Source organism: Asterias rubens, chromosome 1, assembly GCF_902459465.1.
Source record: "Asterias rubens chromosome 1, eAstRub1.3, whole genome shotgun sequence".
Lineage (NCBI taxonomy): Eukaryota > Metazoa > Echinodermata > Asteroidea > Forcipulatida > Asteriidae > Asterias > Asterias rubens.
Window position 1 is genome coordinate 21,819,937 of NC_047062.1, and position 24,051 is coordinate 21,843,987.

At 41.0% G+C, this 24,051-nt stretch overlaps 1 protein-coding gene across 1 annotated transcript; it reads left to right on the top strand.

The window, feature by feature from the left end:
• On the top strand, positions 1 to 16,417 carry LOC117304658 (gremlin-1-like). Its single transcript, XM_033789257.1, has 2 exons — positions 1 to 578; positions 14,695 to 16,417. Exons 1-2 carry the CDS (start codon positions 541 to 543, stop codon positions 15,263 to 15,265), a joined length of 609 nt encoding a protein of 202 aa, XP_033645148.1. The 5' UTR covers positions 1 to 540; the 3' UTR covers positions 15,266 to 16,417.
• The last annotated feature ends 7,634 nt before the right edge of the window (positions 16,418 to 24,051 follow it).

Genomic DNA, 24,051 nt, shown 5'->3' on the forward strand with positions numbered 1-24,051 from the left:
CATCCGTGTCACTGAGCCCCGTCGACGCTCTCTCTCCCCCAGCCCCTCAATCCAGCCGCCCCGTCCGGGCCCCTCTCTGTTTACTGCCTGCTCGTCGCCAAAGCTTAGTTTACAGTCAACATTGTAGTGGAGAGCGTAACGAACGGTTATCGAGTTTGTTGGGAGCTCACTCACCCCCATCCAGAAAAAGAGGCGGCACACTTTAAAAAGCAACCTGCCTCGCTGGCTGAGTCTCATTCGGATCGCAACGGGCCACTGGTACGGATGGATTCAGCAGTCGTGCTCTCGTGTCAACATTCATGGATGATACTTGTTTGAGTAGACATTAAACAGTAGCTTCATTTATCTCTGATGGGATCCGAGTGACTTGATAAAAGACTATCTCCGTGAGTTAGCTACAGGTGACTCTTATTATATCCTTTTGGTAACACAAAGTGTGGTTTGGAGTTTGGTGCTCTCTGAAACAAGTTGCATTGCTCTCATCTGAGATTGCTGAGGGCTTTCCTTTACGGATATTCGTCTTCTAACTACTTGGATACCATGAGTGGACTCTACAGGCATCTCATCATGTTCTCCAGGTGAGTTGCATCTTCACTTTCTTTAATATACTCAAATGTTTTTTTAAAGTGTTCAAAAGGGGAAGATGGAACTTTGTTTCTCTTGTTATCAGTCTGTTCAAAGGCAAAACTTACATTACAATATTGTTCGTCTCACCATAGAGGAGGGAATTCATGGTATCGCATGGTGACTTCACAGTACCTGCGCCGGTGTGCTATGCCATAAAGATTGCAGATTTTCTAAGTGGCTATATAGTGAACACGTGTTTATCATATTCTTAATGTTTCTACCAACAGGCTTGCAAATTCTTGTGAACTTTTAACGGAGATTATATGTTATCTAGAAACACACGCACAGTGTGAGAGTAGGGCAACCTAAAAATGGCCTAAATTTATTTAAAGAAAAATATTTAATTACAACAATTTACTGCAAGGGGGTGAACCTCAAGGATTTTGTTTTACGGTTGTGGAGCTGTAGCTACCTCAGCACATGCCCAAACAATAATGACCTTGCCTCTCTCCCCGAAATAAACTCGCACCCCTGTTGGTGTTCAAGGTGGACCTTTTTACGTTCCCTAAATTGAGTTACATTACCCCTGTAATTTCCTCTATTTGATTTGCTCAAACTGTCGCCGGTAGTTTGTGTCGCGTAGTATTGGCGGCAGCACGCTGTGATTACACGCGAATCCCATAGGCTCACCTTTTTTTTCTTTTCTTGTGTGTGCGAATAAGTAGATATGTATGAGAAGTTAAAGGCACTGGACACTATTGGTAATTATTCAAACTAGTTGTTAGCATAAAACTGACTTGGTAACGAGCAATGGAGAGCTTTGGATAATATATCACATTGTAAAAACGGCTCCCTCTGAAGTAACGTAGCTTTTGAGAAAGAGGTAATTTATCACTCATATTTCAGCTGAAACCTTTTAATATGCATCTGAAAGCGCATCAGAGTAATGCAACGTGGGTGTTTCTTCTTTCAATACTCTTGCAAAGTCGATGACCAATTGAGCCCAAATTTTCACAGGCTTGTTATTTGATGCATTACACTAAGTGAGAATACTGGTATTTGACAACAATTACCAAACGTGTCCGCAGTGCCCTTTAACAGCCTGACGTTTCGAACATAGCAATTCACTTTGAAGAATTAGCCCTTTTTTTATATGGCACTCAAAAATAGAAGAGACTGGAAGATTATTTTGGTTCATGATCACCCCATGATTCTACAGCTGTTTGTGACAAAATAAGTACAAATGGGTGTTGGTCGTGCTTTTGTGGTAAATTGTATGTTTTGTATGGTTGGGATTACGAAATATATATGTAGTATGTGAGTTCTATCAACACAAGATTCACAACAAAAATACACGGACGGATACACTCTTCATGGGCTGAGTGGCGGCGCCATGATCACCTATGCGTGTCACAATTTGGAATTCCTCTTTTATTTTATTCTAGCAAGAGAGAACAAAAATGAAGAACAACTATTTGCCGAAGCGTGGTGAAAATGGAAGGATTGCATATACGCAACAATTGTAATGGGATATGCCTTTCAAGTTTTACCCCACAAAATGGGAAAAAATGCTAGACTTGATTTGCATGACTAAAAAGGCAAAATTCTATGTTTGTGTGTCAAACAATGCAACTCAAAACATTGGCGGCATGTGTCTGTGTGTGTATATTTTATACCCATAGGCCTATATCATACGTCAAGTCAAACAGTACCAGAAATACCAGAATTTTCTTAATATAATATTTCGGCCGCGGAATTTCAAAGGCAAAACAAAACAAAAATGGTTAAAAAAAATGAACGTATTTCAGGCGAAAAATTGTTTGGTTCTTCTATTTCCTCTGAAACGTCATTCGAGTGCCGCCATGCGTACGGATCACTATATCAGACGGCTGCTCAGAATGTGGGAGTTCGCGTGCTCTTACAGGTACGTCTATGTGCTTCACTTTGGAAGGGCAAGGACACCAAGGACATTTCTCCTGGGTAAAGGGCATGCACCCTATGAGGAAATTGTAAAGGGCGAGGGCACCATGTCATTTTCTCTATGGTAAAGGGCACCCTTATGTGGAAATAGTACGTTTTTACTGGAACATTTCTAGGGCACCAAGGCATGGAGGCAATCGTCCTCGTAATACCTCCGTGAAGTCAGGCCTGCTCTTTTGTACCCAACTTGCAAACTTGCAGTGTCCAAACGGTCCTCTGTCCAGGCAGAGAGACTGCATAGGGTGTGTTTTTAGTGGGAGTTAAAACGGTCGACGACCCCTCGTTGTCCCGGGTGTCGTGGTGGGATTCTTATGGGGTATTTAGTGAGTTGGGACCGGGGAGGAGGGTTGGATGCTTGGGGGTGGCTGGAATCCGTACGGGGAGGGGTCTGATGGGTGGGATTTGAATCATGCTGAAGCGTCAGCGAGCACAAAACATTAAAAGGTCTCCAAAAGGGATTCTTAATGCTGGGGTACTCCACGAGGAATTTTGTGAACACATTCTGTGGGAGGTTCTTTAACTACAAGCACTAAGGAAAGAACAAAAGATGTCCCCACAGGGATGTAAAAATAGAATGTTTGTTCCCTACTGACAAAGACCTTTTCACATGAGTAACGTTTTCTATGGAGCTTCACACATCACATGATCGTGAGAAAAAGTTAACATTCCGGAATGCTGTCAATGCTGACGATTCAAAATGAGGCTCTTTGAGAAAAAAAAACCGCTTAATAACAAGAAAGAAAGAAAAACGGGTAAAATGTGAATGGACTGTCCTCAGAGACATAAGCCTGGCGTCTGTATGCTACCTTGCGTGACTTGAAAACTACACGATCTGTTTCTCTCGGCACATGACGTAGTGCATCACTGATGTTGCCACAACATCAATTCTGATCGCTAACTCCCTCTACGTCCATTTGATAACACCAACTTTCCCTTAAAGGAACTTTTTTGGTAACTACTCAAAATAAATGTTAGTATAAAAACTTACTAGGTAACGAGCAATGGAGAGCTGTTGAAAGTATAAAACATAGTGAGAAAAAACTCCCTCTTAAGTAACGTAGTTTTTAAGAAAGAGGTAATTTATCACTCAAATATTAAAATACTTCATGCCTGAAGCATTTTATTGGGCATATGAAAGCACACAAATTTGCGCAACAAGTTGTTTTTCTGTAATTATTTTCTTGCAATTTCGATAACCAATTAAATCTAAGTGTTAATTTAAGCACAATGTTCGGATGCACTCAAGTGAGAATACTCGTATTTGACAATTTCCAAACGTGTCCAGTGCCTTTAACACTTGAGTAACATACCAAAGGCGTGTCGCATGGGACTCGTACAAATGAATTTGGTGATCGGAAAAGAAAGAGAAAGAACAAAAAGTGGTCAAATGCACCACTACTGCACGTGATGTGATGTCGAGGTCGCCGGAGGTGCACATAAAGTGTCTTTAAGATATGGAGGCTGAGATGTGAACGGAACACTAAACTTGACTATATATAAAACGCGTGTGGCGGATTATACGAGTGTGCATAGAGTGGTATAACGAGTTATTTATAAATAGGAGATGTCAAGCTTGGTCGCGAGGACCGTTTGTCATGGCTCGTCAAGACGAAATGAAGAAAACAAGTATTAACGTGTGGTTTTGAGCTGAGTGAAGTGATCTCGCGAGAAACAACTTGAGTTGCGGGAAGCTGTGTAACCAACAAGTAATTGTTATTAGTGATTGATACTATCATTGGTGTTGTGATAGTAAAGAAGAGCAAAAAGGCGAGCAAAAAACGAGTATCTTTGAAATAATGGACATTTTAATTGAGGCGCTCGTCTTGATTTGCGTCAGAGTAAATCCACCATTTTGTTCAATCTTGTCTTGCCCCTGAAGTAACTAAAGATGAAGTCAACCGATCGAAACGTCGGTTTTGCAACCACCTGCAACTAAAAATATCAGAGGGACGTACCTATCATTTTTAAGCTTGAAATTAAAAGCATTTCTGATGTTTGCCACAATACAAAACGACTGAGACAGTATTTTTAGTTCTCGTGAAAGAAAATTCAACATACAAAAAAAGGACATAACCTTGCTACACTGGAAAACGTCAAAGATCCTGGGATCAGTTTCGCAAAAATAGTCCTAACTTCTTGAGGAGTTAATCAAAACTTACGGCTAGTCCCAAGTTAGGACGAGTAACTCGTCCCAACTCTAGATCAGACGAGTCTTAACTCTTTGTGAAATTCACCCCTGTATGTATAGCTATGTTTGAAAGCCATGTGCTTCACCCTGACACTATAAGCACTGTGTACACCCACAACCAAAACACTCCATGGAGCCACGTGCCGTGTGAAGGCTTCAAACCCAAAACACCCGCCAAGCATGCCAAGACATCGGCACCGATATCTAAGACGATCAGTATAATGACAAGAAAAGTCCGTATCAGCATCGATATAGCGCCACGGTATCAAACCAAGCCACCCATGCGACATTCTAAGGACACCGAGGAGCCATATAGAGACCCCCTCGCCCTCCTAGTGCCCCCAGGCATGGCGGGGCTGTCAACTAGACTGCCAACATATCCGCTCAGATTGGACGCTACACCTTGAACAGAATTCCCCGGTCCGGTCTTTGTATCCCATCCTGTACAATGGTTTTTTGTTTTTTTTACTAAGATTCCTAATTGGTTGTACACACAAAATGATTTAATCAGAGAGATTTCCATACGACAACCATCCCTCAAAGATGCGAACACAACTTTGTACTGCACTTAAACAACAAGAAAATCAGACACACAACATTATTCGATCAGAGACAGTAAAGATGGGAAACACAACTTTAAACTCTTAAACAAAAATGCAAGAAATCTACAGTACGAGAAAAGCAAAAGCGTGTAGAAGCGTGGTTGTTCACACAAAATGGTTAGGTTTGAGACTCTATACAACAGCCATACCTCAAATATAGGAAACACAACTGTGTACTTTTTTGAGAGCCTGAGCTGACGACCTCGTTGGGGTGGCGTCCCCCTGAACTCTATAAACAAAAATGCAAGAAAAGTCAAGAAAAGTAGAGACGTTTAGATGTAAAAGTTGTACCTTCTTCCTGTATATGAAAATAACATGTACATGGCATGATGACAACTTGTGGGTACAACTTTTGGGTACAACTCATTTCTCCAGAAGACGATTAGAGCATACTGATCGAAACGTCGAGTTGAAACCAACGGTTCTTTTCAGAACAACCTCAACTCATTTAGAGATAGTCATTACATGGTGTTACCACAAACCTTTCCATATCGTATTTCCACCATGCAAAGTTTCAAATCCTACTCATTTGCTTCTCGGTTAGTGGACAACGAACTCCCTTGACGGGAAGATCATCTAAACAAACAAAAAAACAAACAAACGCCTGAGCTGACGATCTCTTTGGGTTCGCGTCCCCGTCCCCTCTGCAGCAAGATGCTTTTCTCTGGTGAAGGTTCATTACTGTTTATCATTAAGGAGTTCCCATGTCGCCTGGGTCGCTTTGACCTCCACAGGTCACCGATACTTAACTATAACGACCCGCATAATTAGCATGAGTCAAGATATAATGTCATTTGCAATTACCTTGCATGGTTTTAATGCTTCAGGATCGTGTTACGCTATTTTGTTGGGATAAGACATTTACCCGATTAGAACAAGATTTGTTTAACCCCTGAGGTCCGTGCTAGGGCCCACAGTTTAGGCCGGGTGCAATTTTTTTTTTCTTCTGCTGTTTAGAATTACCATCCTCAAAACATTTCCTGATTTTTTATTTGTAGGATTTCCTTCTTCTTTTTTTTTAACCGATAAGAAAATATATATAACAATCCCCAATGAAAAGTACTACGACAATAGCAAGTTCGATGAAAAATAGCATCCGGGGCTCGGTTTCATAAAAGTGTTCAAAAGAAATTAATGTTGAACTTTTTTTCTTCAGAAATGACTATCACCCTTGAAATGCTAGGCAAAGAGTGTGTTAAACCATAGCAAAAGAACATGAAAGTCGGATTTTGGTAGACGCACATAAATTACGAACTTCTTCTTTTGTTTAACTATCATGCGTGGGATGGTGACAGCAGTTGCGTCTCCCCACCTCTACAGAAATTATTTGATCTTAACATCTAATAGGGTGACAGTTAAATCGATCATATATATTGACGATGACAACACTGATGACCACGACATGAGACGACGACAGAGGTACTGCATAGCTATGATAATGGTGGGATGGGAATGACAGTGACCACGACAAGTTCGCTCACAGTTTTGTCAAGGCTTTTAAACTTCGTGCGTTCCTTCAAAGAAGCTTGGCACACATTTGCTGAACAGCTTTTTTATTAATTGACGACAGTCGCGCGTTTCCATTCCGGTTCTAGTCCAAGTCGACTCCAATATTTCCGGCGACATTTGAATCTTTAAGGACAAATAAATAATAGTGGCTGTCGCTATAAATTATAAGCCCGCCCGTCTGGCTGAACTCTGCCCAAGTGTTTAAGTCACCGGACAGCTGCCAGGGGGTTATTTTCATGTTTTTGCTGTAGATTTTTGACCAAGAGGAAACTGGTGTCAGAAGAGACATAGTCGCATCGAGAAACTGCTAAAACTGACTTCACGACGACGTGCCCCCAACACTGAGTTATCTTAGATGTTTTATGTTTATCAAGATTATTTTTTTTATAATAGCTCATAAAGCTTTAATAGGAACATGTAAAGTTTTTCAGAAAAAGGGAAATCATCTCTCTGAAACAGCAAGGGGGACGTTTATTCAGGCAATAGGGACCGTCCCATTTGGAGTGGCTTTTCTTTACGTCCTCGGTGTTTAATGCGACTGATTAAAGTAATGGCCGTCCGAATTTGTCTTTTTTTTCCTCAACATTATCCAGGCACCGATACAAGAATATTTTTCCCCAGCTAAGGGACAGGGTCCAAACCGCGGCTGAGGTTCAGACCCGGGCCCAAAGTTTGCCTAAATGCCGATATTTGCCCTCTGGGAACGCGGTTTTTAGACACTGGCCAGATGTCAGAGCCGCAAAACCCAACATTCACAGTTTCGAAAACGCCCATTCTTGAATGAGATAACAATTGCGGAAGTAACTTCTGGTAAAGTGAAATTCCTTGCTGTGTAAGTGGATTACTCTGGGGTCGTGGAACCTTGATCCAATATGGGAAAGAGTGAACGGTAGTATGACGTCACTGGGGTGGCATCGTGGAGTTTTTATATTTGCTGTATACTTGTGACTTAAAGGCACTGGACAAACACTATTGGTAATTACTCAAAACAATTGTCAGCATACAAACTTACTTAGTAACAAGCAATGGAGAGCACATTTTTATAGTATAAAACATTGTGAGAAACGGCTCCCTCTGAAGTATCGTAGTTTTTGAGAAAGAGGTTATTTCTCACTCAAATAAGAAAATATTTCAGCTGAAGTATTTTGTTGTGCATCTAAAAGCACACACATTTTTGTGCAACAAGGGTGTTTTTATTTCAATATTCTCTTGCAACTTCGATGACCAATTGAGCCAAAATTTGCACAAGTTTGTTATTTATGTTGGGATACACCAAGTGAGAATACTGGTCTTTGACAATTAAAAAAAAAGCGGTCCAGCCGTTGATTTCACCGAATTTGTCCTAACTTAGGATTTATCTTATAGAATTAGTCAAGTTTCGTATCCTTAGACGTTAGGACGCATTGAACCCATCCTAGGTAAGGATGAGTTACTCGTCCTAACTAACTCGAGGTAGGATTAATTCTAGCGTTTCTTATCGGCTGCAGTGCCTTTAAGCTTGGATTTTTTTCTCTTTTTTTTTTTAAACTGAATGTCATTGGCTCGCATGAATTGGGTTTATTTACGTGGGTTATTTCTATATGGTTTATCCACCCATATAGTTTTTTAGAGACCGAGTGAGAAGTTGCCCAGTAGCAACAAGTCCAGTGGCGACGGCGCCAGTCTGCCGGTACAGACTCGAGCCCGTTTCTGCTCTGATTGCACCGCGGAGTTAACGGGTGAAAGGTCTGGTTACCGACCTCCACCGTTTTTAGCTTTTTTCACTGATGCGCTTTGATAATTATATAAATGGCTCACCACTGGGTTTGGGTCTCGCTGGGTTCCCTGTAAAATTAATACTGGTGCCACACCCAATGGGATAAACCCTACATCGGTGCAGTTGGTCTCTCAATGTTTTTCAACTGAAAAACACAAATTCCCAAGTCAGTCAATGCTTATTGGATCCCTAATAAGCAAATAATATGATTATGGGAAATCATTCGAAAAGAAAACAAGAACCACTGAGAATCGACAATTATTATGGTTACATTTTAAATCGGGAAAGTAAATACGAAGAGGTAGGACACAGAAATGAGTCGCGACCCAAAAACAAAAGTTGGTATAAAATTATTGAACTTTCATCGACCTTTCACGTAAGTTAGGGGAGGCAGACGTCACGCTGTGGAGATCCGTGGGGTTCTCTCGTCATGTAACAAGTGTTACGAGAGAAAATGCGAGAATGTTATGCTATGGATAAGCTGTCCCCTTCAGTACTGGATGTGCAAATGCAAACGTATTGTGTGACGAAGAGAAACTCTCTATGACAGATAATGATAGGCAAGAGTCTCTACATTCGCAGATGTACCTTCCTAATAAACGTGTCAATAAAACTACCAGAGCCTTGATTGGTATCCCACACCAGTTCTTCCTTCATCTTTGCCCAGTCCTCATCTGCTTCCCAATCCTTGCAGGCCTGTATGCGAGGACACCAACGTATTTTATCCTTGGTAGAGGGCACCCTTTTTTAAATTGTAAATTCCTACTGGAGCATTTCCAGGGCATCGAGGCACTGCCAGGGGGCATAGAGAGAATCGCCTTCGTTGCCTCCGTGAAGTATCAGGCTTGAGAAGAATCATGAGAAAGAAAACTTCTGCTAACAAATAACTGCAAATCTTGTCTTTAAACCAGAAAGCATTCTATCATCGACTGATGTGATTTCTAAATCACTGAATGATGAAAGATTATCCAAGAATGCCAGGGGTAAATGACCAACACTTGTTTCAATCTGTCACCCCATTCTTCTCCTTTCCCTTTTCTCCTCGCTGATGGATTGGCGAACCATCTCTACAAGTTCGCAGATGTTGTACCTCAAGCAAGGGACCATTAAACTACAAAAGCCTGAATTGGTTTCCAATTCACGATTCATTGGTTTCCCATTCATGATTCCTTCGTTTCCCATTTATGATTCCTTGGTTTCCAATTCACGATTCCTTGGTTTCCAATTCACGTATTCATGATTCCTTGTTCCGATTCATGATTCCTTGGTTTCCCATTCATGATTCCTTGGTTTCCAATTCACGATTCATTGGTTTCCAATTCACGATTCCTTGGTTTCCAATTCACGATTCCTTGGTTTCCCATTCATGATTCCTTGTTCCGATTCATGATTCATTGGTTTCCCATTTACGATTCCTTTGTTTTCCATTTATGATTCCTTGGTCTTCCATTCATGATTCCTCGCTTTCCCATTCACGATTTTCTGGTTTCCAATTCATGATTCCATAGTTACAGAAAGAAAGATAAAACCTGAAGAAGAAAATATCTGAAAATCTTGTATATTTGTCTACAAGTTAGACAGCATTCTCTCCTCAATTTCTAAAGCACCTGAATGATGGATGATACAACAAGAATGCCAGGGGTAAATGACCAACACTTGTTTCAATCTGTCACCCCATTCTTCTCATTTCCCTTTTCTCCTCGCTGATGGATTGGCAAACCCACCACAGTCCAACGGGGGTGATTGATCAATCATTCCTTTTCAATATTCAATTGGCCCTGCTCCACGGGGCACATGTCACTCTTGTTGTGACGAGGTGTCCTAAACGGTGGTGCTCCGGTGACCTAGGCCAACGGGGCGACCTTCTCCTGACCCTCTACCGAGCCCACGACATGGTGACATAGATGCCATGCTAGAGCCCCAGGTGGCCCGACACTATGTCGACTCTTCTGAGGCTGATCATGTGACGTGACAACTCAACATTTTATTCACAAAGAGCCTCTCCACGAAGTGCAAACAGAAAATGTTCTGAAAAAAAAAAAACATGAAAGAAAGATCGTTTTAAACTCTTCTTAGTCTTGGAGCTGACAAACCGAACGGCAAATGTGCTCTTTCCGTGATGAAAAAAAAATCACTTCCACAATCTCACAACCATCGCTCTTCCAAAAACGGGGACACTCTTAAAAAGTAAAAGTTGTTACTAGAAGTTGAAATGTAGAACCATCCAATATTAAACTTAACATGTGAATAGTTTAAAGCAGACACGTCTGTGACGGTGTGTGCCCGATTTCGGCACGATCTACAATATCTTGATCGTCATGCCTTTGACGTAACAACAACGAAACGAATTTCTCCATGTTTATACAGAGAGAATGTTCATTCGAATCTCAGTTGAAAATAAACTCCCTATTTACTACATGAACGGTTCTTCTCAAAACAGAAGAACAAGAGAGTGAACGAGCAACGGGCAAACCAAGAAACAATTTTCTGCTCCTAAAAAAACGTCTCTGAGACCTGACCCTGACCCCCCCCCCCCTCATTGTGGAATAACATAGCTTAGGGTTTTAATGAATATGACTTTCCAACCCAGGTCATATAGAGGACTGATTAATTGGTACCCCATCATCCTAAAGGGTTAAGAACTTTCTCGGTTGATTGTTGCAACTTGCTTTTAAAAGTTTCAACCATTCACGATTCCCTGGACTCGCAGCCGAATTGAGTAGTATTTCTAACTTGAGTTTTGCGCCCGTTTTCCTTTTCACGTGGGTGGGGGTATAAGGTAGTACACTCACATTTAACTATCCGTGTGAATACCCTTTCTATCATAAGAACTAGTTTAGTTAAACAACCCTTGACCCGTTCAAGCAAAGTAGGTTTCCAGAAGTTCCAAGATGAAAGGATTTTGAGCATGTGCGTGGACGGCGCATTCATGTGCTTTTGTTTCTTGAACGTTTTGCGACTTAAATCATCTAAACACAACCCAAAACTGGGCTAAACCCCACGCCTAATCTTGCTCCAGTTTGGCTGGGACGCCGTGTTTATCTGTCCCAATTTTTTAACCGGCTGAGAATTGTGGACTACAATCTGGTTTTTCTTTTGCTTCTTTGTTTTGTTTGGTGAGGGATTTTCGTTGTTAATATCTTCAATTTAGTTACAAGCATTTAATCATGATACGCTGTTACAAAGGTTCCAAATCGTATGTACAGGAAAATCGCCTCATTTGATTTTAGGGTGGTCAGGTTGGCGTAGATGGTGTCTTTTCTTGCATCCCGCCTCTGGAACCCTGGTTCAAATCCCACCGGGGCACTATATGAGTTTAGTTTTCAGTCCCTACCTGACTAAGTGGGGTTTTCCCTGGAATAATATCCTGAGGTTTTCATCCACATCTAAAAGTGAAACTTCCTTCGTGTCTTCTCTCTATTGGGTTCTTGACTATATATAACGGGGATTAAGTTCGCCTTAAGTCTGAGAGTTCTTGGCTTGACAGCCAGAATTGATAAAACAAATGAGATTATCGACGTTGTGGCATCATATGAATATGATGATGGTGGTCCATAACACATATGGGTGTAGGTTTTGTCTTTCTCTCGACTCTGACAGACACCCAGAAAGAGCTGGTATTTGGCAACTTAAAAGGGGGGGGGGGCTACACACGGCTGTTGAAAGGCTTAGCTCCATGGCCTCTTACCGACTAAACACCGAGCTTTCAGATTGGCACAAAATGAGACCAAAACAACAAACGCCAGTTGAGGAGGGAAGATCGTGTTTAAGTCCCTGTCGAAACTTGCTTATTTGCTCTCCTTTCTCCCATGGCTCCATCGGACACTTAGAAAGTAATTTTTTGTTTTTCGTTGGGCGCCAAAAAAAAGCGGTTGGCGGTTTGGGTTTTTAAAAACAACGTGGGAATTTATTATTGTCGCCACGGAGTTTCAATGCTTGACATTTATTGAATATTAAGAGCCATTTTATCGGATGGGGGGTGTGGGGAGGACGGGTCTTTGTTTGACTTTTGGGGTATATACAGGAAGAGTGATGGAGACTGAACCACTAATAGCCCTATACACAAAACAAACTTTCTGTACTTTCAAGATTCAAGTGGCTTGGGTCGAGTCATAGGATTGGAATGGTGACAAGTGGTATTGTCAGAAATATTGGAAACAAATCGATCACATATATTGATGTTACTTTTAGTATTGTGTTAATACCTTAACCCTCACGACCCCTCAAGACAATTTTTTTTAATGCACTTTAACAGAACATTTGAACATAAGTAAACCGTTAAATATACGCACAAGAGTCATATGCATCTAAATCACTTTCAAACTGTTGAAAAAAATTGTATTTTTAATTTAAAAAAAAAATGTTATTTTACCCGAATATAGTAACGAACGGAAATATTCGCATTTGGGGTAATTTGGGGGGTCGTAATAAGAGGGTGAGTGAAGGGGGGCTAGTAGCATAGGCCTAGCCACGGCTGCAAACAATGGCGAATGCCGCCTCCTGAACAGGACATTGTTGAACACATCACAAGTGGCACGTCACATTTTTTCCTTTCGGAAGAGGCCGACACGGAGGTAGAATTTAGAAAAAAAGTTCACCGTGACTTGTAGGCTCTTGCAGGCATTAAAGAATTACTGATTTTCCCTTCAAGAAACAGGGAGGAAATGGTTTTAACAATAGATATAGTAGTCACCGGTTCCGGTGCGAATGTGGGATTTCTTTTTTAAGCAGCCGACAGCCCCCACTCACCACAAAAGGAAAGGCGGAAGTAAGATGCTTTCCCTGAAGAAGATGTTGCTTGTTCTTGTCATAATAACCTTCAAGTAGTCTCCTTAAGACAGAAGAAGAAACAAACTCAACTCAAGTTACAGACACACACGTCAGTTTATCACTCAGGACCACCAAGTTGTAAAGACAACTTGCGGGTTTTTCCTCGTCTGGCGAGTGGCGGGCATGACTCGAAGACGGGCCCATCGTCACGTACGTACGGGGGTATAATAGTGGCTTCATCCCCCGACCGTTAAAAAACAACGCCATTAAAAATGTGTACAGACAAGACGATGTCAAGTGCTATGCATTTAATTGCTGTAAACACACTTGTTGAATTATGGTTAGATAGATGGAGGGTGTCACCTTGTGAGCTTTTAGTTTAGTGATGCCGCATTTGGTTTTAGCACTGTACTTGAACTTTTGGCTACGTACATAGCGTTTGCTTCCAGCGACTCGTCACTTACAATACCGTCATTTTAGTCTTCTGAATTATAGCTAAACAAAATGTAGACATCCACAAAATTGTTGACATATCAAATAACGTACCATTCACGCTAAAAACAGGAAGTTCGCAAGCTTTGTATGAAGAAGAGAATGGCAGATGGGATATTTTGCCAACATGTATTCACAATAACTGATTCAAATAATGAACCCCTAACTTAGATAGCTCTGTTGGTAGAACGCACCGATACGTTAATCTGTAGGTCATTGGTTCAAATCCTCCTATAGTCAATTTGTCTTTGTTCAAACCTAATTTATTGTCTCTTAAGCTATCAATGTTATAATGTTATAACATAATTAATGATATATAAAACATATATTTTTGGCAATTTTAGGTTTTGTTTTGCTATTGTTTACTAACCAGGGAAGTAAAAAAAACCTATCTAGATCTAAAGCGATACAATTTGTTTGATAAAAACACGCAGTTACTTTTTCATAGTTCTAAACTGTAAGGAGTGAATGACCTAACGGTGTTTGCGCTGGTCTATGTGGCAACAGTCGTGTTAATTCCACTGTATGCTTAATGAAATGTAATATCCCGATATTTTGTGCTCGCGTGTTGACCAACATTTGTAATTTAACCCCAGTGCGTTTGCACTTTGTCCTGTTCAGAATTCCAAAGTCTCGAAAATAGTCATACTATTAGCATAATAACAGTGGGCAATTTTGCTCCACGTGAAATATTGTTGGGTTTTTTTCACTTATACCATGGACCCTTTTGGTTGGTAAGCAGTTAACAACAGCTCATTCTATTATAGAAATTTGGATAGCATTACAAAATTAACTTTGGTTTTATTGTTCTTCTTCTTTTTCTATCACAGTATGCCGAGCAACCAGGCCTCTTTATCAGTCAAAACCATGCTCATCTTATGTACACTCCTATGCCTCATGGCGTCCCGGTCACTCCTAGCAGCTGCAGCAACGACTGGTAGGAGACTACCCCAGACCAACCCCCTGACGGTCCTACTAGAGGCAACCGACGAGGAGTCCGCAGCATCATCCCAGCGTGGCGCCAGCAACGAGAGGGTGAACGCGGGGCGCCTCCCTCCCGATGAGGTCCTCACTCCGGAGACCGGCGACCCGTACGAGGTGACCACCAAGGAGTACCTCAAAGGGGACTGGTGCAAGACCTTCTCCCTCAAGCAGAAGGTCGAGGCACCCGGCTGCATCGGGAGGACCATTACCAACCGTTTCTGCTACGGACAGTGCAACTCTTTCTATATACCGTGGTCAGACTACGACGACGCTTTCAGGTCCTGCTCTTTTTGCAAACCGTTCAGAACGACCGTTTTCACGGTGACTTTAAGGTGTCCGGGACAGACTCCGAACATTCAGAGGAAAAAGGTCGAGAAGGTCAAGCAGTGCCGATGTGTGGCTGTAGACGTTTCGTAGTGAGCCACGTGATTAAGTGTCCATTATATATAATGTAACCGGACAGCTGACTGGTAGAGACACAAACTATGGACGAACTCTATGATACACGGGCTCTGACTGGATGTCCCGTTTCTGCTCTACGTGTTATGATTGGTTGGAAGTTGTATGACGTAGATTACGTGAACTGTTATTGGTCCTTTAGCGCAGTCTGTTGGTGGGTTGTGGTTTAGAAGTTGTATTTCGAAAAGTAGAAACTCTCGCAGTGTAGATGGTTTTGTGAAGAAAAGGTACAGCATTGGTAATAACCGCTTGTCAGGTTAAATAACTTCATGCAAAATGTAAAGATGCAGTCACAAATTTAAATAGATCATTGACGCTTTGTGGGTTTTTTTTCTAACTAGCGAAAGCACTGCCGATTTGTCTTGTCATGTTTCTAAAAGTGACATTTCCCTTGTTTCGTGTATAGAAGATAAATAAAACAGACATCGCGATAAAAAAGGGTTGCCTGGGTATGAAATGTTAACATCAGTAGAAGCCACCTTTGTTGTACCTTGTCTTCAGTCTAAAAACGAAACAACTCCCTGGGTCAGTTTGACTCAGTTCCGGGTCATTTTGACACGGAAGTTGGCGGTAGGATGTAAATCTTAACTAAACCTTAGCGCAGTGTAGTCATTTGTATATTGCACCAAGACTGTCGACTAAAACGGTGTCAATTCCCATTAGGGGTTTGTTATTAAACAAAAAGTTCAAACATACATATAGTAGACCACAATAAAAGAACCACGTCCCGTCCACGGTGGTATTATAATCACTGCGCTTAATGGATGAAACCTTTTTAAAAGAAGTTGTAAAATATTATTTATTGTCTTTTTTCTTTTATTATTTGTAAAAAAAAAAAATTCTCGTTTGCATATCGTAAATATAATTATTGATATACCTAAATATATTTATATTTCCATGTTATATGTATAAAACGATACTGCATTTGTTTAAGTTTGCGGTTAATATAATGTGTGTGTGTGTACAAACATATATTAACAAAATACCAGTTATCAGGGAAGGATCCATGTATGATACAACAATAAGGGAAGGGTTGACCCAACCCCACGAAATCCAATTAATGTTACACATCGTTGATATATTAAATCAAGGGGGAGGGGCACAAATAGATGGGCAGGGAGGGGTATAAAACAACGGTGGAGGGCGGGGTTCGGGGCGATTTTCATCCCATTAATCTTTACTGGATCCACCTGTAGACAGTTTGAAATCGTCAGTGGTGGGGGGGGGGGTCTCGTCATGGGGTCTCGTTTTGCTCTCAACTTCTCATGCAAGTGTGCTCGTTTTCGGTTCCTATGTGGAGACCAAGGTCAAAACAAAATAGAGAAAATAAAAGAACTCCATAGGGGAATACTAAAGACTATGGGGTGTTCCACAAGGAAATTGGTGTACAAAAATCACGGGAAACTATATGAGAATGTATGTATAAGCTCAACAACAACAACAAACACCAGGAAACACTAATAACATTATCATGTAGCGTGATTTCAGAACGAGCTTTTATAAAGTTACGTCAGCCCGGGTACACCCCTCCCCTATCAGGCTCTGAAGTACGGAACCACTGAAGTCAAATGTACGGCATAATCTTTTTAGCAGAAATTCTGTTCTAATCATGTTCCACTATTTTGACATTCCCTTATATCTGTCTGATACAGAGCACTCCAGAAACACCGTGCCTTCCACCACGCCAACAAATAGTTTAATAGCAGAACTATAGATTTGTTCCGTTTATAATATCATCGAGTTATCATCGAGTTGTTATTATTATTAAGTATTTTTTATTCAAATATCAGAAAGACTTTTCTGAGAATTATTGTTTTATACTGCCTATTAAACCGCGTGTATTCTGTATTAAAGTCCATGTGAAAATCCCCTAGTACCTCAATAAAACGTGTATTATAAATAAAAAATAACTGCTCTAATTATTTTATGATATATTTTATTTGTAAATATGTTATATATTGCTATCTTAAATTGAAACAGAACTATTTTGTTAAAATTTATTATGCATTACCTATTCCAAATAATTATAGATATTATTATGCACCTAATACTTTGGGATGAAACACAAGGGTGTACAAGGGTGTCATTACAGATTGTTAAATATACTACGTATCACCATGAAACTATGACATGTTGATGCTGGGGAGAACCGTCGGTTCTAATAACTCGACGTTTCAATTAGTGTGTCTTCATCATCCACCCCCGTGTACAGCAAGCATTATAATTAAATTTGATTGCCATTTCACCATGCACATTTCCCCGCGTCTAATGATACCTACTTCGTTTTAGAAGTAAGCTATGACGTCACTTCCGGGGTCAATTAGCACAATTCTATGGATTGTCGTTTATTTTTTATAGTTTCTTTTAATGACAAACAAATAATAATAAAGAATATATTATCCCAAAAGGTTTGTTGTTATAAAAAAGTATCAGTACTTAAAACTAGGATTGTAAATGTAAAGTGAACGTGTTGGTATTGGTGGAAAATTGGAAAAGTGTTTCGCAGCGGGTAATAATTGTCATAAGCATTTTGAAATGGGTGGGGCTTAAAGAATGGGATTTGTGGGATGCTATAGACATTTGAAACTTGTATACCTGTTGTACTCTACGAAAAATAGTTCATATTCACTCTTTGTCGGCCGTCACTTTGTATTCTTAAGGGATATTTGCGGAAAATATTAAAAAATGGTTAACTGATAACAATTGAATTCATGATTGAAATAAATACTGATAAAAAATGCTCATGATCTTATGCATCTCATGATTAATTCATCAATAGCTTTGCCCTGTATATGGTGGTATCAAATTGTGAAGAATAAATTAATAATGGTTTGTGTTAACATCGTGGTTTTACCTTGTCTTCATTTCTTGTTTGCATTGTATTTGTCAATTTGGGGAAAGATTAAGAAGTGAATGGGGGAAAAGTTACAAAAGGGTGGCCTCTGTGGGTAGCCGAGTGCGAAGATTAGAAGAACATTGGTTTTCGAAAGGGTTGGGGAGGGGGGGGGGGTTGGACCGCTCCGATCGTCATGGAGTTGGAACATTCTGGTGAAACAAAATACTTTAAAAAGGCACCGAAAAATAAAAGATCAAAATCAATCGCTGATAAAGAGGTTACGCCTCTCTAGTCCATTAACCAACACAATTCCATCCCCAATTGGACGAAGACACGAGGTTGAGGGGCTCGAGGGGAGGGGCGAGGGTGTGGATGTCTCATCCGCGAGGGTATAGCGCGACACATTCTGGAGGAGAAGAAGGAGTTTTACGCCATGGAGCCTGCTGACACCCCCTCCCTATAGACCATGTGAACCTTGTTTACAACAAGTGTGACCTTGTACATTCTTTGAGTATTCTGGCAGAAAAGATGCTACACTGGTCCTAATGAGAAAGTTGACATTTTGTGTCATAATTTCCACATAAAACCAAGAGATATTTATAAAAGTAAAAGCTGGATAAGTTTTGAGATGTGCCCCCTTTCATCATATCAAAAGTTGATAAGAATTAGACAGTGCAATCTCCATAAAGTATAAGATGTTATGTTTTCTTCTATGCTGTGTACAAATCATGACTGCAGGAATTCCAGGCTCTGTGGCTCTTTTGTAAACATTGTGATGTCACAGGTCACATCGTCTATACCTGTCACGATATTATTCTGAAGGAGAACTAGGGGTTTTCAGTTATGGGGCATACCACCCCGCTCCCCCCCCCCCACATCCCCCTTGTGACAAATGAGAACTTGGGTGTTACATCATTGGGCCTGCTGCCCCTCCCCACCCTCTCATGACACATTCTGAAGGAGAACATGGGGTCTACTCACCCCCATCCCCACCCCCAGCCACACCCATTCGTCTCAGAATACTTTCTGGTGAGAACTACGGGGTTAACGTCATGGGGCCTGCTGGCCGCCATTTCTCTCATGGCTAATACGAAAAAGAGCTCTATTATACCAAAGAAACACAGACAAACTCAAATCCAATCTGGTTCAATGAAGGGGGATGAAGTCCCTCGCCGCACAAGGTCCTCCCTCGAGAGAACTGTGTTTCCCTTTAAATACTACCGCACAATGGCGATGACTAGAGGATATCTGAGATATCTGATCCCGCTTCTACAGTCACTTTTAGATATTTGTAGAAATTGTCCAGTTTTCAGGAATTGTTATTAACTTGCATTAGAGTGGAAGTTTTGCTAATACAACCCTGCGTGTATTCATCCTCGGTACTCACTACTCAGCCTATTAATGCACCGGACTTAGTGGCCAGGTGCTGCGTGTCGTGTCAGCGTGTAATGTACCAAACCAACACAAGAAACAATCTGGCGTCAGGGGTTCATTCAGATCACTGCAAGCGTGAGGAGATAAAACACTTCCGATTGCGGCTGGTCTAGTAAAGAGTTGGTTGCGTGTGGAAAAACCGGGGACTTGATGAAAGAGTCGAATGGACAGAAAGCTAAAAAGCAATAATTGAGATGGTTTTATGGGGACCAACGTAAAATATATGTTATCAATTAATAAACCAAGGGAAACTGACTGGATAAGTTTTCAATGATTTGGGGTTGAACAAAGAAAAATTGAGAGCACGGGATTTGAACCAACGACCTCTGGATTAGTGTGTGTATGCACTCTACCAAAATGAGCTATCTAGCCCTATCTTGGCGGTCTCCCTATTTTGTGAAGAGCCGGGGTTGAGTGGAGGTATTGTAGTAGAATCTCGACGTTTTGAGCAGTGTGCTCTGCGTGTCTTCAGGGCAGCAGTCTTGAAAACTTACTCGTGTAGTAGAGGTTACTGAAATTAAGAAGATCGTCTTTTCGGATGGTCGTGTATTTTTGTGAAAGAAAAGGCAAATGGAAGATATAGTGAAGATAGAAGAAGCATGGGTAAGGGAAGTCCGATAAAAAGAGACGCGGGTCTGGTGCTAACTGCTGACAAACCCGTAGGAAGAGTTATTCGTCCTCGTCTTGGTCTTGGTGCTTGTTTGTTTGTTTGTTTGTTTGTTTGTTTGTTTGTTGGGGAGTTGGGGTAATTGTTTGTTTGCTTGTCGGTCACTAAAGAGAATTATGAAAAAAAGAAGCAGTCGCACAGTGGAGAGTCTCGGCAACTTTGGTTGTAGATTCAAGCTTTACTCAGGCGTCGAAATAACCCACATAAATTGCCGTTTGCTGGGTACCCTTTGCAAAGTTCCTTTAAACAATTTGACATTTTCCTCCCAGATGTGCCTCTTACCAGAGGGAAATGGCTGAGCCCCTTCAAGAGGGAAGTTCAAGGCCTGCTAACGTTTTTTGGTCCAACTGAAGAGAAGTTATTGGTGGGTGGGAGCCGAGGCAGATAAGAAAAGGAGTACACTGAAGGCTTAAAAAGCACAATTTTCTTGGAATAAAAATGGATTGCACAACACACGCCCCCTCATGGCATTGAAAAAGAGGCGAAGTATGGTAGAGACCAGCAGGCAGGAAGTCCAGAAAAGGCTTGGAATTTTAGACATCAAATGGGGGGGGTGGAAAACTTGAGAGACGAAATGGAGGTCTTTGGGTGGACAAGACTGTCTGGTCTGAACAAGAGATGCGCTTAATTTTCAGCTTTTTGGCGTGTAGTGCGGATACATCTTCTAACTTACACGACAAAATATTTTTCAAGACGGCATAATTAAATCAACAGAAAGTCGGCCAAACACTGTTCCTATACACGATATTATATCACCCATGAATTCCACCACGACTAAACACGAGTCAACAGTGCTCGCCAACAATTCCATAATCAACACGATTATATCCGTCTCCGCGCATTGCTGTGTCGAGGTCATTTTCACAAACTGGTGCCAAATGTCATAATTACACACCTTTATGAGCTGTCTGTACATCATTTAGCCAAGGATGACGAACAGTAAACTGGCGACCCCTTTGCTTTCAACATGAGAAGTAAAGTCTAGGGAGATGGTTTATTCCATTCGGTAAACACAATAAGATGACACGAGTTTGTGCATAATGGATGGGTGGAGACACCGACCAAGCAACTTCAATAAACTGCAACAATGAGCCAATAAAACTAGCCAGTATATTCCTTTTCACCACCAGGTACTTGACAAACAAACGGTGTCGTCTCCTTTCGTCGTTTTTTTTTTTTTTTTTTACAAGTCCGTTTTATAAGGGGTTAGATTATCAACACGGCGGCGCCTATCGTGTTTCCCTTTTCTTTTGAAATCCTTCTTTCTTTATAAAAAAAGAAGACCCTGAAGTTAACACATCATCGCATCACCGAACTCAGCTCGCCGCACCTCGGGATCCCAGCGAAGATTCCTGGCTCCGTTGCCATCATTCCGCCCCGGCGAGCAATCGACCCCTGTCCGCTCTCTCAAAGTCAAGACACACACACACACACCGTGCTTATAACCTTGGCACAGCCAAATACAATATAAATCACCGGGTATTATTATACACCATGATCAAATTCTGGAGAAGAAAAGAAAGACAGAAAAACTGAGCGTGCTGATTTCTACACCTATTATGTCAAGCTGGTTAAGCCAAATATTGACAAGTCGACCCGCTGTCCGATGCGTTTTATGGCACTTGGGGGAAGCGGCTACTACGATATAAACAGACGCGTGTCGCCAGTCGTGGTAACCATGCATGAACACTACAAGCACTCGGTGCCTTTATAATAGAAAAACAGAGACTCCAAATCTGAGATGTAACAAACAAAAAACATCAATGATGTTTTCCTATTTTTCTACCCACAAATGAAATCTAAAATTTACTCTTACTTGAGATCGTTAAGAAGTTACTTTCTTAATACTGAGAATGGTATTTAGACACACATAGCTGCTGCCGGATGTAGTTACAAGGGCGTGGTCGAAGCATTCTTGCCACACGAGGCAACTTTTACAAGCAACTTGGAGGCATCTAGCTGCAGTGGATGCAACAGGACTACTTTGGTAGCACACGAAGCATTCTTCAAAAAATGTATTTCAGTCCACAAGAAAAGTATGTGAACATTGAAATGTGAATGGCTTTCTTCGAGACCCCGTTTACCTGGAACTGGCACGTATTGCCTCAATCGTTTGGCATGGCCCTTAGAATCAAATTCTGCCCTTTTGCCGTCGTTTACTTTAATGACCCTCACCGGGCCTAGACCAAACTTTCAAAATCGTAACCCCAAAAAGTTTGATATCTACACGTGTATCATTGTACACACAAGTCAAATCGATTACAAGCATGGCCCAGAAAAAAAGGTATCGTCAAATGGGGATTTGTCATGAATTTGTAATGGATTAATGAAATCGTATGAGAGTCATAAGCGAGGTAATTCCAACAATTTCACAAGCTCACACTGCCATCATTATTTCCAAGTAGTATAAAGTCATTGACATGAAATCTACTAAGGTAGGAGTCGAGTCATAGTCGTCTCACCACAATTGAAGGAGTTCGGAAATAATTGTGGTTTTGGCTCCAACTTCAATTGGGAGACTTTCATTATTGTTTACACATAAACATCACAAGTGTCCACGAAGTTCAAAGAATAATTGTAGTCAGCACTATAGCTATATTGATATTACACAGCGTTGAGAAATGTGGTGATCAATATTTATAGAGATGCAATTAAAGGTGCTGCGCCGTCGTGATTTTATTGAAACTTCCGGTGGATGAAATCTCACCTTTGACCTAATTATCTTCAATAATCAAAAGCTGGGCAAGTCACTGACATATATTTATTGGTTGAGCGTGAGTGATCGCTCGCTTAGATTCATAATTTTCTGCGTCTATTTTGAGAGGATGTCCAGGGGGTATTCATTCATTAACTTGTTCATTAATTTTTTTTGTCATATAGCATTGAGATGTAACCTTTATATTAAGAACAACCGCTGAGTAGATATAAATAGCCTTTAATTTGTTCAGGAAGTGACGTCAAACACATGCATCGATGAATTGCATCATTCTCGTCAAACACCGTCAACTTGAGTAGCAATGTTTGACAAGATTTTACAAGGGATCTTGAAAACTACAAAAAATTGTTGGCTTTTCACACGAGGTACGTTTTGTAAAACTTTAACAACCGTGCTACAATTTAGCAAGGGACCCTTGCTCGACTACTCTCATTTAAAAGGAGTCCAATACAGAAAAGTGTATCCTAGATTGACATGGTACATAAAATCTGATTGATGGCTGTCTTTATAAGACTGAACTTGTGAGGTTTATTTTAGTGGTTGCTCAACCGCGGTAAAGTATCGTGTTTTCTCTCAGCTCTTACATCTCCACTGTAAAGAAATACATTCACACCAGTTGATTAACGAGCAAAAAGCTCCATTCAGTTCAAATCAGATTTGTTTAAGAGAAGCCATAATTAAAAGAAAACAGACACGACCATCAGAGACCCCCGATCAGCAGCGAGTTTTCACGGCGCGGATACTTTTGCCGACGAGGAGACGGACGGTCGTGACACGAAGCGCTTGTCGCTTGCAGATCAAGACAACGTTACACACTTTAATCTAGACTCGCGAAAGAAATTGTTTTGGTTATTATAAATTTCAGGTGACATTGAAAATAAACAAGGCGGGTTCCTCGAAAAAAGGGGACACTGATTCGATTGCATTTCGGTTAAATTGTTTTAATCCTTGAATTTAATAATTTGACCCCCGCAGGGGATTGTGGGTGCGATGGCAAGAAGTTGTCCATGTGAAAGCCTCGCTTGAGCGATTATTTGAGTCAATTTGGAGGGTGGTTGGCGAGCGTCCTTCCCCCGTCTTGACGCCAGTGT

What these genes read in the sequence shown, in the direction of transcription:
- LOC117304658 (XM_033789257.1), top strand. Translation starts at nt 541, where the DNA reads ATGAGTGGACTCTACAGGCATCTCATCATGTTCTCCAG. An exon ending in CATCTCATCATGTTCTCCAG is followed by an intron (nt 579 to 14,694) that starts GTGAGTTGCATC and finishes TTTCTATCACAG; the next exon opens with TATGCCGAGCAACCAGGCCT.